At 35.9% G+C, this 14,061-nt stretch overlaps 2 protein-coding genes across 4 annotated transcripts; both read right to left on the minus strand.

Moving 5' to 3' along the window:
* Nucleotides 1-2,049: 2,049 nt before the first annotated feature.
* On the minus strand, nucleotides 2,050-4,303 carry LOC132171225 (COMPASS-like H3K4 histone methylase component WDR5B). Of its 2 annotated transcripts, XM_059582490.1 has the most exons (3): nucleotides 3,567-4,303; nucleotides 2,836-3,140; nucleotides 2,050-2,495 (listed from the first exon to the last, which is right to left on the minus strand). In XM_059582490.1, exons 1-2 carry the CDS (start codon nucleotides 4,221-4,223, stop codon nucleotides 2,850-2,852), a joined length of 948 nt encoding a protein of 315 aa, XP_059438473.1. In that variant the 5' UTR covers nucleotides 4,224-4,303; the 3' UTR covers nucleotides 2,050-2,495; nucleotides 2,836-2,849. The 2 variants fall into 2 exon arrangements, with proteins under 2 accessions (XP_059438473.1, XP_059438472.1); XM_059582489.1 differs by lacking the exon at nucleotides 2,050-2,495 and having other exon boundaries at nucleotides 2,731-3,140; nucleotides 3,567-4,302.
* Nucleotides 4,304-6,469: 2,166 nt separating this feature from the next.
* LOC132172081 (F-box protein SKIP17-like) lies at nucleotides 6,470-12,879 on the minus strand. Of its 2 annotated transcripts, none has more exons than XM_059583518.1 (13): nucleotides 12,392-12,879; nucleotides 11,767-11,942; nucleotides 10,857-11,051; nucleotides 10,666-10,776; nucleotides 10,010-10,095; nucleotides 9,811-9,932; nucleotides 8,633-8,697; nucleotides 8,481-8,517; nucleotides 8,310-8,372; nucleotides 8,147-8,211; nucleotides 7,992-8,066; nucleotides 7,629-7,899; nucleotides 6,470-6,956 (listed from the first exon to the last, which is right to left on the minus strand). In XM_059583518.1, the coding sequence occupies exons 1-12, from the start codon at nucleotides 12,722-12,724 to the stop codon at nucleotides 7,683-7,685; spliced, it is 1,545 nt and encodes a 514-aa protein (XP_059439501.1). In that variant the 5' UTR covers nucleotides 12,725-12,879; the 3' UTR covers nucleotides 6,470-6,956; nucleotides 7,629-7,682. The 2 variants fall into 2 exon arrangements, with proteins under 2 accessions (XP_059439501.1, XP_059439500.1); XM_059583517.1 differs by having other exon boundaries at nucleotides 8,445-8,517; nucleotides 12,392-12,878.
* Nucleotides 12,880-14,061: the final 1,182 nt, after the last annotated feature.

Genomic DNA, 14,061 nt, shown 5'->3' on the forward strand with positions numbered 1-14,061 from the left:
TGGTACATATAGCATTTCTCAACAACAAATACCAACAAACAACACAGTTACAAAAATAAAAAATTACAGAATCTGACAAAAAGTAAAAAATAAAAATCTAATCTGAACAACAGCTCCAGAATGGATCCTTGAAGGTCAAAAAGACCGTTTGTAATACTTCCAGTGAAGCTAGTTGTAACACCTTGGTACAAAGTTTGTTAAGATTAGATTTGAAAATCTAGATCTAAAATAAATAAATAAATAAAAGTCCTGCATTAACTAATTAGTAGGTGAAATTAGGCTTTATAAAGCTCTAATTAACTAGTCATTTTAGAGGTGATATGCAGATGTGGCTAGCGCTTCATCTACTAATTATCCCACTTCAATTTTTTTTTTTAAAAAAAAACTACCATCCATTATTCAATTCTTCTTGCACTTGAAAACCCACCCACCACTTTAATAGATTTTAAACTTGTCATCTCATCCACGTTGAATTTTGAAAGACCATAAAATCAGCTATGATTTTGAAGTTGAGAAATATCCAAACTTTCAAAAGCTTCAACAATTATCTACAAATTTTAAATTCAAATCCCTAAAAATTAGCTAGTTGAGCATTATTGAATTGGATCAGGATCTATTGAAATTTCCAATTTTTAGAATTTTGAATTCAAGTCGTTTATTATTTTATTAGTAGTGGGATACGTGGTAGAACAATGACCCTTAGATGAAAAATTAAGGGCCTAAATCTGAAATTTCAGAAATTGGAATTCCCTTAAGAATTTCAGTGGATCTAGATCCTATTGAACTAGTCCACCTACAACTAAATCAAAACACACATTACCTTGTTTTCTCTCACTCAACTCCATAACACATTAATTCTTTTCATTCTCTCTCAACCTTCTCCAAAAAAAAAAAAAAAAAAAAAAAAAAAATCATAGAGAACCTTCTCTCTCAAACTTCTTGATCCAAAGTAAGTATTCTTGGAACTCTTATTTTCTTTTTGCCCTTTAGATCCATCAAACTGATTTAATTATGAGCATTTTTTTATAATCATAGAAAAGCTGAATTATTTGAATTGTACAAGAAGTTTTCTTAATTGCCGAAACATACAGTGTAGGTGTGTTATAGTCCAAATCACTTTTTATATTACGTGATTTCCTGCTTACATAATGTTTTCTGAAGGATGAGAATATGTGCCCTCAATAATATTTTCTATACTTGAAAATGTAAAGTCTGATTCATAATTTTTCCACTTGAAAATAACTTTCTGATAAAGGAATGCATAGTTTGTGGTCAAGTCCTCTAAACCCATCACCAATGCTAACTTATAATGTGAGTTAGGCTTTAAGTTGGAGTGTTACACTAGTTATAAAGGCCCATAATGGGGGTTGTGAGTATCAACAAAGGAAATTCATTTTAACTTTGTGTTCATGACCAGCTTACGAGGGAGCTGAAGAAACTAAGATGTAGTTATACAATTACGGAAGAAACATCATATGGGACAATGGAGCAAGAACCACCAAGATCAAATATTTTTGAGGTCTAGATCTAGATTTGAAATTTTTAGTAGACCAAAAGGGCTCCATAAAAGAAGAGATCTGCTGCTGGAGATCAAAAGGAGCAACAATGCATGGGGTACAAGAGTGAGGGAGGGGGTTGGTGGATGGTTACGCGGCAGCCGGGGATGAAGGAGGAGGTTGTGGGTTTTCAGTAGTTCTAACCACTAATAACCCAAGCAAAAGACTAGAAAAACTAAAGTTTAAAAAAGACGGTAAAGAGGAAAACATAAAAACTGTGGTGGGGAGATGAGGAAAGAGCTGATTGAGAGAGAGAGTGGGGCTTTTCAGTGTTTATTGGATGCTTTTTTTGTTTTTTTAATTTAAGAGGACTATAGGGAAGAATCTTTCCCTCTTATTCCAAATGGAAGGGATAAAGAAATTCAATAAAAATGCTTAAAAAAATAAAAAAGAAAGCGACCCACTGAGCTAAAGTATATGCACAAAAATTGACATATCGAAAAACTTTCAAAGCATTCACAAAAACCTAAGCTAATATCAGAAATAAAATATTTACTGAATGTTATTAGTGTTGGGGATGTCTTTCAAGATAATTGAGGTTTCCATCAATCAGGCTTCTCATGATTTTAGCCTCATAGAGGAGCACATGACCTCAAGTGCTCCTCTATGAGGTTAAGGCCACAGGTTTTTGTTGCTCCATTGTTGCCTTGTTGCTGCCCATGAAGAACTAGTTGTCTACTAGACCATTTCCAGTTACTATTCGTATTCCCTGGAAGAGATTGTCACATTAAATGGAATATTTGGCTTGTATCTCATTCTGACCCTGCTTTTGTATTTATTAGATGTATGAAATTATAAAGCATCACTTTCTTAATGGATGCAATCCCCTTTCTGAGTAGATCTTGGCGTAAAATTATGGTCAAAGCAGCTAGGATGAAATTGAAAAACATGACAATAGCAACAACCAACATCTTGCACCACCAACTCGTTGTAATGAACCTGCATCATATGAGACTAATTATGCTGACTATTCCAATGATGAATCCTTTCTCAACATTGTTCCTTCAATCGTGTGTGTACGTATATAAAGTCCAGTACTTTTTCTTACTTTTCTTTGTTTTGGGAGGAAAAATGTTAAAACAGCCAAAGGAGGAGAAAATAGAGAAACCCAGAACACAGAAAACCAATCGATGCCTCACATTCACATGCAAGTGTTGTGGAAAATCGGTGAAAAGATATGAACATAGAAAGGAACTTTACATTGACATGTAATTCATATTAGGAAAAAAAACAAACAAAAATTGTTGTATAAATGAGTAAAAGAAGGAAATCCACATACAGTTTGATTAAGAATCATGAATCTTGAACCCAAATCCTCACAGTTCTATCGGCCTCAAGGCCTGCAGAAGCAATCTTGTTCTCAGTTGGGTGACAAGTAACAGAAATGACAGTATCAGTGTGGCCTTCAATTTTCTGAACCATGGTTTTCTGCTGCAGATCCCATAAATAAATACAGCGATCCTCTGACCCACTAACGATGTATTTCCCATTTGTGACAGAAAATGTGGATGTTAAGCAGTAAGCCCTATTCACATGCCCCGAGTAAATCTTCAAAAACTTCCCTACTGAGTAATTCCACAACTTCTGCACCAATAATTAACAAAGAACAAAAGAATGTTATATCTGAAAATGGTAGAAAAGAGAGATAAAACCTCAACCCCCTAACACTAAAAGAACCAAAAGAATCCACATTCTCATTTATTTCCTTCTTTCTTTCTTTCAAAACAAACACAAAGGGTAATATTAAGCAGTCAGGTTATCAGAACAATTGAACACAAAAACTATTTGAATTTATGCAATCCCCCTTCAAGTTCCATTATAAACCACAAAAACTCAAAACTTTTTTCCTCTTAATTAAACATGATAACGCAATTGGACCAATCTCAGAACGTTTACAATCCAATTAACAAGAAATAAATAATTTACACTCTTAAATTATTCAACTACAATGCTTTCTAACGCCAAAAAAAAAAAAAAAAAAAAAACTGTAATATAAGTTAAAGAACTTACGAGGGAGTCATTGAGCGTGGCGACAAGGATGAACTTGCCGTTGGGTGAGAACTTAGCGAAGGATACGGCGGGGACCTTGTCGTCGATGAGCGTCTTGAGCAAGGTGGCCTTGGAGGAGTCCCAGATCTTGCACGTGCCGTCGTGGCTGGAGGAGACAATGAGCGAGCCGTCCCGGTTGAAGTGCACGGAAGTGACGGGCATGGAGTGGGCACGGATCGCGTGGAGGCACTTCCCGGTCTTCACCTCCCATATCCGAATCGTCTCGTCGAAGGACCCTGAAACGATCAGATTCGACTGCGGGCTGAAGTTCACGCAGAAGACCAAGTTCGAATGCCCCCGCAGGGTCTTCACGTGCGCCGACTCGCTCGTGGCGGCGCGGGCGTCCCAGATGCGGAGCGTGCGGTCGTCGGAGGCGGAGCAGATGTAGTGGGAGTCGGAGGACCAGGCCAGGTCGGACACGCCCTCCGAGTGCCCCACGAGGCGGTGCACGAGGGAAAGGGACTGGGCGGTCCACACGATTAGGGTTTTGTCCAAGGAGGCCGAGGCTAGGAGCGTGCCGTCGTTGGAGAATTTCACGCACGAGACGGCGCGCGTGTGGGCGGTCAGGGTTTTCAGGTGGCGGTAAGGTTTGTAGGGAGGGGTCGCGCCACTGGCCATTGGGAAGGGGTGTGTCCGTGTGTGTGTGTTTGCTTTGGCCTTTGGGTAATTTTCGGAATAGAGCTTCCACCGTGTGTATATATATATATATATATATATATTCTAATTGAAAAATACTTGGGGGGTAGAAACAAATTTTACAAAAGAAACTTTTACAATGATTTGGTTTTTAAAAGTTATATATATTCAATTATGTTGTGCCACATCATATTGTAAAATTTTTTTGTAAATTTTGTTTGTAAGCCTAGCATTCCTCATTCTAATTTGGAAAGCTATTTTCTCTCAACTGAATTAGTTAAACGGATAAATGTCATTTAACCACCTGAAAGAAAAGAAAAGAAAAGAAAAGAAAAGAAAAGAAAAAAAAAAAAAAAAAAAAAAGTCAATAATCTTTTTTTTCAAATTACCACATAATTGACAATATTCACAAATTTTCAATTGCAATCTAAACTATCAAAAATTGTCAATGTCTTCCTAATGATGCAAAATACCCTTAATCAAATTAAAATAATAATAATGAAAAAAAAAAAAACTAAAACTAAAACTAAAAATTAAAAAAATTAAAAAAAAAAAAAAAGGTTTAAAAGGGTGTGGGATTTTTTTGGAAAAAAAAATATATATTATTTTTGAATTTTTGAATTTTTTTTTCTCTTTTTAAAAGAGATTTAGGGTATTTTTGTTTTTTCTTTTCCACCTTATGGGTATGGAGACATTGACAAAATTTTGATAGTTTGGAAGGAAAATATTGTCCCAATTGAAAATTTGGGCTGAATGGTAATTTGAGCAGGTATGTGGACTATTTTCATTTTTAATTAATATTTTAAAAATTCTGAACTCATTTTTAAAAATTGTGAATTTTTTTAAAACATACTCCCTTGTCCCTTTTTATACTGTGCTTTTTTTTATTTTCAAGCCACTTCCCAATAAAAACAAGCATTTATTAAGAGCATTCACAATGAACTCTTTATATTTAGCTTTTCTATAAAAATTTAACAAAATTCATGAAAACACTCATCTAACAATCTCCCTTCTCTACTTCATATTTAATTCTTGTCACTATCCCTACATTCGAAGGGCCAAAAAGTTACAGTTCTATAATTTTTTAAGCTTATTTTTTACTTCCCTCTCTCTTGATTGGTTTAAAACTAATAAAATAATAATATTTAAATAAAGTAAAAAAAGATATAGAAAGTTTAATGTTTGATTCATTTTAAAAGTTGTTCTCTAAATTTAATAAAGTGAATTTTTCTCCTCAAATTTAAAGACCATTGTGAATGTTCTTAGCCTATCAAATTGCAAACGGATGACCAAAATTTAGTTAAATATTTCCACAACTTAACTGTAAATTTTCCAAGTGAAAAAAAAAAAAAAAAGAATTAATCTCATTGCTTATTCTTATAGGCTGAATTTAGAATACAAAGCTTGCTTTTCTTTTGGTCCAACTTCAATGAGTAGATTGCTTTCCTTTTGGTCTAGCTTGCTTTTCATTTGATAGTTTAAAAAACCTTGTGCTTTTTACTTGTTTAAGGACACAGACAGTTTAACAATAGATTGGAGAGATTTCTATCTCAAACTTATTATTTTGTATTCTCTCATCTTTCTTAAAAATCAACCATTGAATATGTAGAACCCCACATGTGAAATAGGGATAGATCTAAAAGTTGATTTAAATAAAAAAAAAAAAAAAGAGAAATGAGAATACAAAATAGTATCTCTTTCCTCCCTGTCTGAAGAAAATTTGTGTCCAATTAGGACGGCAACTTAGAGATACAAGCTCACTTCAAATAAGGCATATTACTTGGTAGTTGGCACCATCGGTTGAACATTACGATTTCTCAAGTATCAAATAGTGAAGGGGAAAATCTACTACCGAATACAATCTAGTAATGACAGCGCAAATCAACATCAATATTACACTTCATAGCAACTTCGAACGCTAATTTGCTCAGAGAATCTACTCGTATCCTTTTTTTTCTTTTTAATTTTAATTTTCATTGAGATCGTCTCTTAATTAATGATGATTACTCTGCTTCAACTCTAAAAGCTAAGGCAAAATAAATTGAATCACTGCTACCCGAAGAACCATAACCCCATTCCATTTCAAAGACAACAAAAAAAAAAAAAAAGTATACATTCTGCCAACACTTCCATTACACCATATGAACGTATTAATGTATTATTTATCAATATCTACTGGCAAGGATGAGAAATAATTGCAGAAAGCCGTAGGATAATCCAAGTGTGACTGATAAAATTGGTATTAGCATATGACTATCATATTAGAGGAAGAAATATAAAGTAGTAAACAATCTAATGAATATACAAGAGATTCAACCATCATTTCATAATAGTTACAATTACTAAAAAATCATGTAAGGCTCTCTTGATACCAATTGAAATATAGACAGCTGAAAGCATCAACACGTACCCTCATGACTAATAAGCATGCTTGACAACAAATGAAAATTTCCGGGGAAATGATAAAATTAAAAGAAAAAGGTGGTGGGGGTGTGGGAGTGGGGTGGAGAAAGGCCTTCCGGGTGGCATTCTAGTCTTTGTAAATTGGAGAAAAAAAGTACCCGGAAATGGGCACCATAAACCAACCTGCTATTTTTGCAAATTCGAAAATCCTCATCCAAGAACTGCTATAAAGTCAAGGATGAGATGGCCCACACGGTCCATGTATGAATTTGTCAACGTCGCCTCAGCATGCGCTCCATAAAAGCCTCCTCTCTAGTAATTGAAGTAAATAAGAGCACGCTGTTAGAGATGCAGAAGCTCATAAATGTATGTAGCTCAGACAAAATACAAAAGACCAAAAAAGAAGCTCATATGAGTTTCTAACATTTTACAAAACGGATATAAATTTCTTCCGAACTGGGTTGGACCAAATTTCTCCAAAGCCAGTCTTTAAAAATGCTGTGTTCTCTGAGCGTGTGCTATTAAAAAAACAAGTGTTTCTCCTACGCTAAGAGATACATAACACTTTTAAAAACGGGGTTGGAGAACACACAATACATTTATACATACAAAACATGGCTGCAATTTAATTTATCAAACTGTATCACATTTTACTAACTAAAGCCCACAGATATTGCAGGACAGATGTGCAATTATTATCTGCACTTCATGGGAATAATAATATAAGCAACTCCTGACCACTGACCAAGAAAAAAGAATAATGCTCCTACAAAATGCAAATCTCTGGTCCTCAATAAGCCTTCCCTGAATTAGACTTTTGTATTATGAACATGGAAAGGTGCTACTTAAAAAGTGATCCTGAGAATACAATTTATAAAGCTAAGAAGCTAACACAACTCCAAGTACTACTAAACACAAATCCCAACCTCCCAAATGACCAGATTCCACGATTTCCATATGAGAGAGAGAGAGAGAGAGCAGTACCCAGTCCCTTGAGTGGCCACAAATTTCAATCGTCGCCATAAATGGGTATTTCTCCTACAGCATCAGAAAGTCCACCTCATCTGAGCTTTCCTCATAAATTACGTAACTGGCATCACGCCCGTCCTCATTACCACTACCTTGATCACTGTTGTAACTGCTCTCGGATGAACTCAAAAACATTGAAGCATCTGATGTATGACTGCTAAGCTGCGATGGCAGAAAGACCTCAATATCTTGCATACTGTCAATCATTTGATCAATATCAACGAAGCTGCAACACAACCCAGAATGCCAGACAACAACAGTGTCATGCATGCTTCCAAAAACATTTCATCAACCATAATACATGAAGATTAAACCAACCTTCCTTCAGTTGGAAACTCGGCCAGCAAACACATCTCAGGCCTTTCTGCCAATACCTGCTTTATAGGAATGACTCTGCAAAATATGAACCAACATTAGCTTAAAAAAAAGGTCATACAGTTATGACATAAACAATCCAAACGGAGAAGCATTACCTAGAGTTGTAGCATCTGTTATACCAGTCACCCTCTGAGGCTAAACCTTCCTTATTGGATATGTCCTATATGAGGCAGTAATCAGAATTAGACGAGAAACTAAACATCAAGCCATAACGCCAAAATTGCATAGAAAGGTTATTATAAATTGCCGTCCACCCACAAGATGTTTGAGGCACTTAAAATCCCCTGCAAGAACTGCTGTCAAAAACCGCGCAACCTCTACCTGCACAGAACAAATCTGTGTTTGAGACAGAGAGTGGGAAAAAAAGAGAGGGAGAGGGAGAGATCATAGTGCCTCTTTGAGATGCATGCAGTCCCGTAAAATCAAGACCTCAAGCAGATTCCCACCCACGCTGCTCCCAAGGTTCCTAAGGATTAAAAAGTTAGTTTATCTAATAAGACAGTGTATGTAAAAGAGATGCTTTAATAACAGTAAATATAGAATGATTCTCAAGAGGTCTTCTCCATAGAAGATAAACAGACCTTAAAAAGCCTCCGGTGATCGAGTATGATGTAGAAAAATCAATGTATCTTAGCTTCCGAAATCCCTGCCAGAAAGATAGATTATCACAAGTTTAACTCAAAGATGTTCCCTGTAACTAATTTAGAACCAAGTTTTTCTATTCATATTAGGAGCCAAAGTAATTACCAAGAAAATCACCAATTAAACAATATGCAGTGAACGTTGAGCATGATACATCTAACCAATAGATTAAGAACGTAGAAGTTCATTTCAAAGCAATGGATGTGTCTCAAACCCTTACCTTCTATATATATATATATATATATATATATAGAGAGAGAGAGAGAGAGAGAGAGAGAGAGAGAGAGGCTAAGGAGTGGCCAATGTTAAATGAGGAACATTCAAATAACACTTGATGGCATGATTGATAATAGCAACTTATAAGACCTAGATGAATTCTAAAACGATCACATATATAAGATTCACCTTTACATTTTTTCCAATATGAATACAGATCGATTATCTAAATTGTAAATTTTATACTTGGTCTTCATCACTCCATGTATTCTGAGATTTATATGTTTCTCAATATGGAGCAAATCCATTACGTAGATTGCAAATTTATACTTCCCATCTAATAAGAAAAAGTGTGCCACTACTACTATGTTTTATTGGTGCACTCATATAAGAAGTTCCAAAAGGGGAGAAATATATATTAAACAAAAATTGACTGGAGGGAAAATACAAGAAATTGTGGTCCAACTATATATGCAAGATTACTTTAGCTAGAAACCCAACTTGAAAAGGAACAGTATATGAGTACAAGAAAAAGATTCCTGATCCATGAACTATCAAGTGAATTCAACAAAGTATGCTCAGACGTGAAGGAATGCCTAATTTTCCGGTCAGAATCTCAACAGAACTGTCTCTGTTCTGGATATCCGACATCCTACAAGCCTACATTTCATCAAGTATGCCCCTAAAACTCAAGAAAAAAGAATTCCTTCAACTACATGGAGTCAGTTTGCATGTCCTTTCTAGTCATAATACTCATTTATTTTGCGTTTACTTGCTACTGTTGCAATATGAAACCACACAGAGCCATTAACAAGATTCAGGGCATTATCACATGGAAAAAAATCTCAAAAACCAAATACATACCCTAGATCTTTAATTCCAATGTTGCCAAGGAACATACCTTAACAAGTATGCGAACTTTATGATCTTGGAGCTTAAACCCTCTAAGCGCCAATGAAGTCAGATGAGGACAATTGTTTACCAGATCAATGCAGGTTGGTGATTTCAAACTGTCATCCCTGCCTGATGTTCAGAAAACACATGGTAAGCAGATTTATATATATATATAACAGTACATCTTTATGAAGGAGATACTACACCTGTTTTTGAAGACTCAAAGAACAGTCGCTCTATTAAGTGACAGTTTGCACTCACTGACATCAATGTTTGCCTCAATTCAACATGACTATTCAATTCAAAAGAAAATCATTAAAAGTGAAAAAATAGGTTATTAAAGAAATAAGAAAATGGATATATACTTTATAAAGGACAAGAGATTGTGCTCATTACAAAACTAAAGGACCAATCTAATAAAAGAAGGCATTTATTAAGTGAAGTTAATATACAATGTATTCTTTAATTGAAAATCAACAAATTCAAGTACTCAAATTCAGAATGAACATCATCAAAAGCAAGCTTGTAAAAAAGATCAAGAGTAGCCTAAAATAGAACAAAATTCAGATGACATTAGACAAAAATGCATATATTCAGCATCCAAAGCAACCAAGACGTTACAAATAAAAGGCTATCTGCTTACACACTCATGCATCTTCCTACACTGTAACAACATAGGCATACATTCTATTGTGCAGTAGCCATGAGCTGATGCTCAAATACCTTCTTATAGTGTTCTAAATCAACAAGAATGCAGAGAAGAAAGCGTTGGCTCAGAGACATCTAAAGCCAACAAAATTTAGATCAAGTGCTTAAACCAGCAAGAATCAACAGAAGCATGAATCAGCTCAAAATCACTTACAGGCCAACAATTTCCAGATCAAGGAGAGATGGACAAGCCGACAATGCCCCACAAAGTGATGTGTTATCCATTCTTTCAATATTGTAAAGGTGCAATCTTCTCAAAAGAGACCTTACAACATGAAAATGAAAATATTAAGAAGAAAACACCTATAAACACCAAATTTTAAAGTGCAAGGATTCAAAAGGTACCCTGGAGCAGCATTATCAGCAACTAAAGGGCTCAAGCAGGATCTAGTAAGAGTCAATGACTCCTTCCCTTGTCTTGATCTCTTATCATTCCAGGAAAAGTTAGATACATCCACAGAATTTCTGATGGTATAAACCAACGGCTGACAAGATCCAGGTGAAACCGTTGGGCCCGGAACTACACCAAGCTTAAGAGACCTGGATAATCCAAAAGAGGCATAGAGAAAAAGCACAAAATTACCAAAAAAAAAAAGAGCCAACACATTTCATTGAATAATTAAAGCATACAGGGAGACAGAACAGCTAATTGCTCCAAAAACTTGGGTAGTCAACCGGTACACATGAAACTTTCTATAACACTTTATGATCATCTGCAATGACTACTTTAGAAACTAAGTAGAGCAACAGAGTTTCACAAGATCATCAAATGGTAGGTCCCCATCATCCTTCCCATTTATATTAAAATAGACCTAATTAAAGTGACAGAAGTATAAACTTAGATCACAAGATGTTTCAATTCTGGTTTTCTCATTTTCTATTGGACAATGAGGGGACTGGAATGGAAATTAGCACTTATGGACACCAGTGCCAATAAGATGGATTAACCAAGTAACCATCCAGGCCCAACCAAATGATAATGGTTTGCCCTCTATGGAGTTAAAGTTTCTAGTTCAGTTCAGTCAGTTTTCAACATCTGTGCGATAAACCCCAACATCGCTTAAGTAAACATTTTACCAGGAATTTAAGCCACAATTCACAAAAAAAGAGTAACTATTAAGTTAATCAGAAAAAAAAAATGCAATTAAAAACAAACGGAAACAGGAAGCACATATTATAATGACACCGAGATTCACATAGGAGTAAGAAAATACAATGGAGCATATGAAGGATATTTTTAGCCGAAAATTCTTACCGAAGGGCTTTTCCAGCACGGTGGATCATTGTGGAAACAACTGCATTGTTAACTTTCGGGACAACTGTTGTCAAGTCAATGTTAGCATAGCATGAAGGATCCCTGGCACACTTGTTGAACAGAGAACATGTGGCCGCTGCATAGCATAGGCTTTGCGTATCGAGCATGGAAAAGACCTACATCACCACATAATACTCTCCACATACTTAAATAAATCATCATAAAAATGCACCAAACAATTATCATCACGTAAATGAAGGGTGCGAAACATACAATTTTTGATTTATCAATAAGCGTAACTAGAGACCTTGCTTCAAAATTGATATTCGATGCTAAACAAGTAACTACTCTATAGCCTCTGTAAGGTGTAGATTTATAGAATAGTTTCGGCATCGCCGCAAAATCAAACTAAAGATCGATCAAGACCATCATGATCACCAATTCCATCAAGAATCTACATTCTAACCATCTATCTACAGCAACACATTCCACATCATAATTTCTCACCCACGCATTATTTCAATATCAATCTTACAAAAGCACATTTCGCGGCACCTATAGAAATTGCACATAATCACACGAAGCAAAACGGAGCATTGCGAAATTGGGGGAGAGGATCACATACTTTGATGGTGAGGTCGGGAGGGAGGGCCCAAGCGAGGGAGTTGTGCTTGGAGGCGCGCTTTCGGGCAGAGCGGTTGGCGGCGCCGAGGAGAGCGGTGCCCAACCGGAGGGCGCGGTTGATGAGCAGAGTCTGATCCACATCACTGGATGCCCGGGAGTCGAGGAGGCGGTCGAAGGAGAGGTCGATGGAAGAGGGAGAATCGGTGAGGGCTAGGAAGGCTTCTAGAAGGTGGTCCGTGTGGTCCATTTGGTTGAGCGGAGGTTGGGGCCTGGGGGTTTGGGAGGGGCAGGGACGCTTGGCCATGGAGGTTGGGCTGTAAAGGAGGGCATCCATAGCGGGTGGAGGATATCAGAGAAAAAGCGAGAGAGAGAGAGAGAGAGAGAGTGATGAAGTGCCACGTGGCCGTGTACGTGGGTGGGATAGTGGGTTGGGGGGAGATCGGGTGGCGTGATGGTCGATGTACTACTCTGTGTGATTGGATCAGAGCTTCTTCCTGGAAATATTTTATTCGGAAATTGGAGGTTGGAATATGACGCCACCTTCTTTTTCTTTTTTATTCTCTCCCTTTGGTAGGGGTGTCAATCCAGTTTCTCAATTTTTGGAAATCGAACCCGAAACCCTAGTGGTTCCCTTGAAACGAGAAAATGGAACCCCGGTTCGCTGGGTCCCTATTGAACCGCGATTTTACAGGTAACCGGTTTTTGAAAAAAATTAGTGTTTTGGGCTTATTTTAGGTATTGGGCCTAAAATAAGCCAATTATTTTTTTCATAAGTTAGCTCATTTAAAAAAAAAAAAAGTTATTAATCTTTTTGTCTAAATTAAAGAGGCTTTATTGTGATTGTTCTAAATAATTAAAAAATAAACCTAAAAAAGCCTAAAAATCATAAAATAAAAATCAATGTTTTTGCCTATATGAGCCTTAGAAATAAAAATTCAAATTTTTTAAAATACCATAAAAATCATTTTAAAACCTTCAAAACCGGAAAAGTGAGAAACCTAATTGACTAAGGTCCTAAACGCTACGTAAAAGACTAAAAGAATTAAAAAATATTAATATATATAATATAATAATATATAAATATTATTTAATAAAATAAGACCCGGTTCCGGTTTTCCCGGTTTTTACCGGGTGCCAAAAACCGGGACTGGAACCGGGGTCCCGGTTTTTTTTTTTTTTTTGGCAACCGGAACCGGAACCGGTCCCCGGTTTCCGGTTTCCCGGTTTTCCGATTATTTTTGACACCCCTACCCTCTGGCAGTCATACTAATTTTTTTTTTTTTCTTTCTTAAAATAGTTTTTAGGACAAAATGTACAATAAATCACTAAGAGCATTCCCAATGGAAGAGCCAAATATTACTTTTATCTAAAATGGCTCTTCAAATGTTTTAAAAACCCCTACATTGAATTAGCTAAAAAAAAATGTAAAATAGATATTTGATGGGAAGAGCTAAAAAAAAAGTTAAATGTAGTAGCATTTTTTAAGTGAGCTATTTTATTTTTTTATTGTTTCTCTCACCTATTTTCTCTTTTTTCCAAATCTTTTCCTACTTTTTTTTTTTTTTTTTTTCTCCATGTTCTTTTTTTCCCAAAACTTTTCTCATTTTTTCTCTCATCACATGTTTTCTTTTTTCCAAAACTTTTCTCACTTTTAATAATATTTAAATGATA

Source organism: Corylus avellana, chromosome ca2 (genome assembly GCF_901000735.1).
Source record: "Corylus avellana chromosome ca2, CavTom2PMs-1.0".
Classification (NCBI taxonomy): Eukaryota; Viridiplantae; Streptophyta; class Magnoliopsida; order Fagales; family Betulaceae; genus Corylus; species Corylus avellana.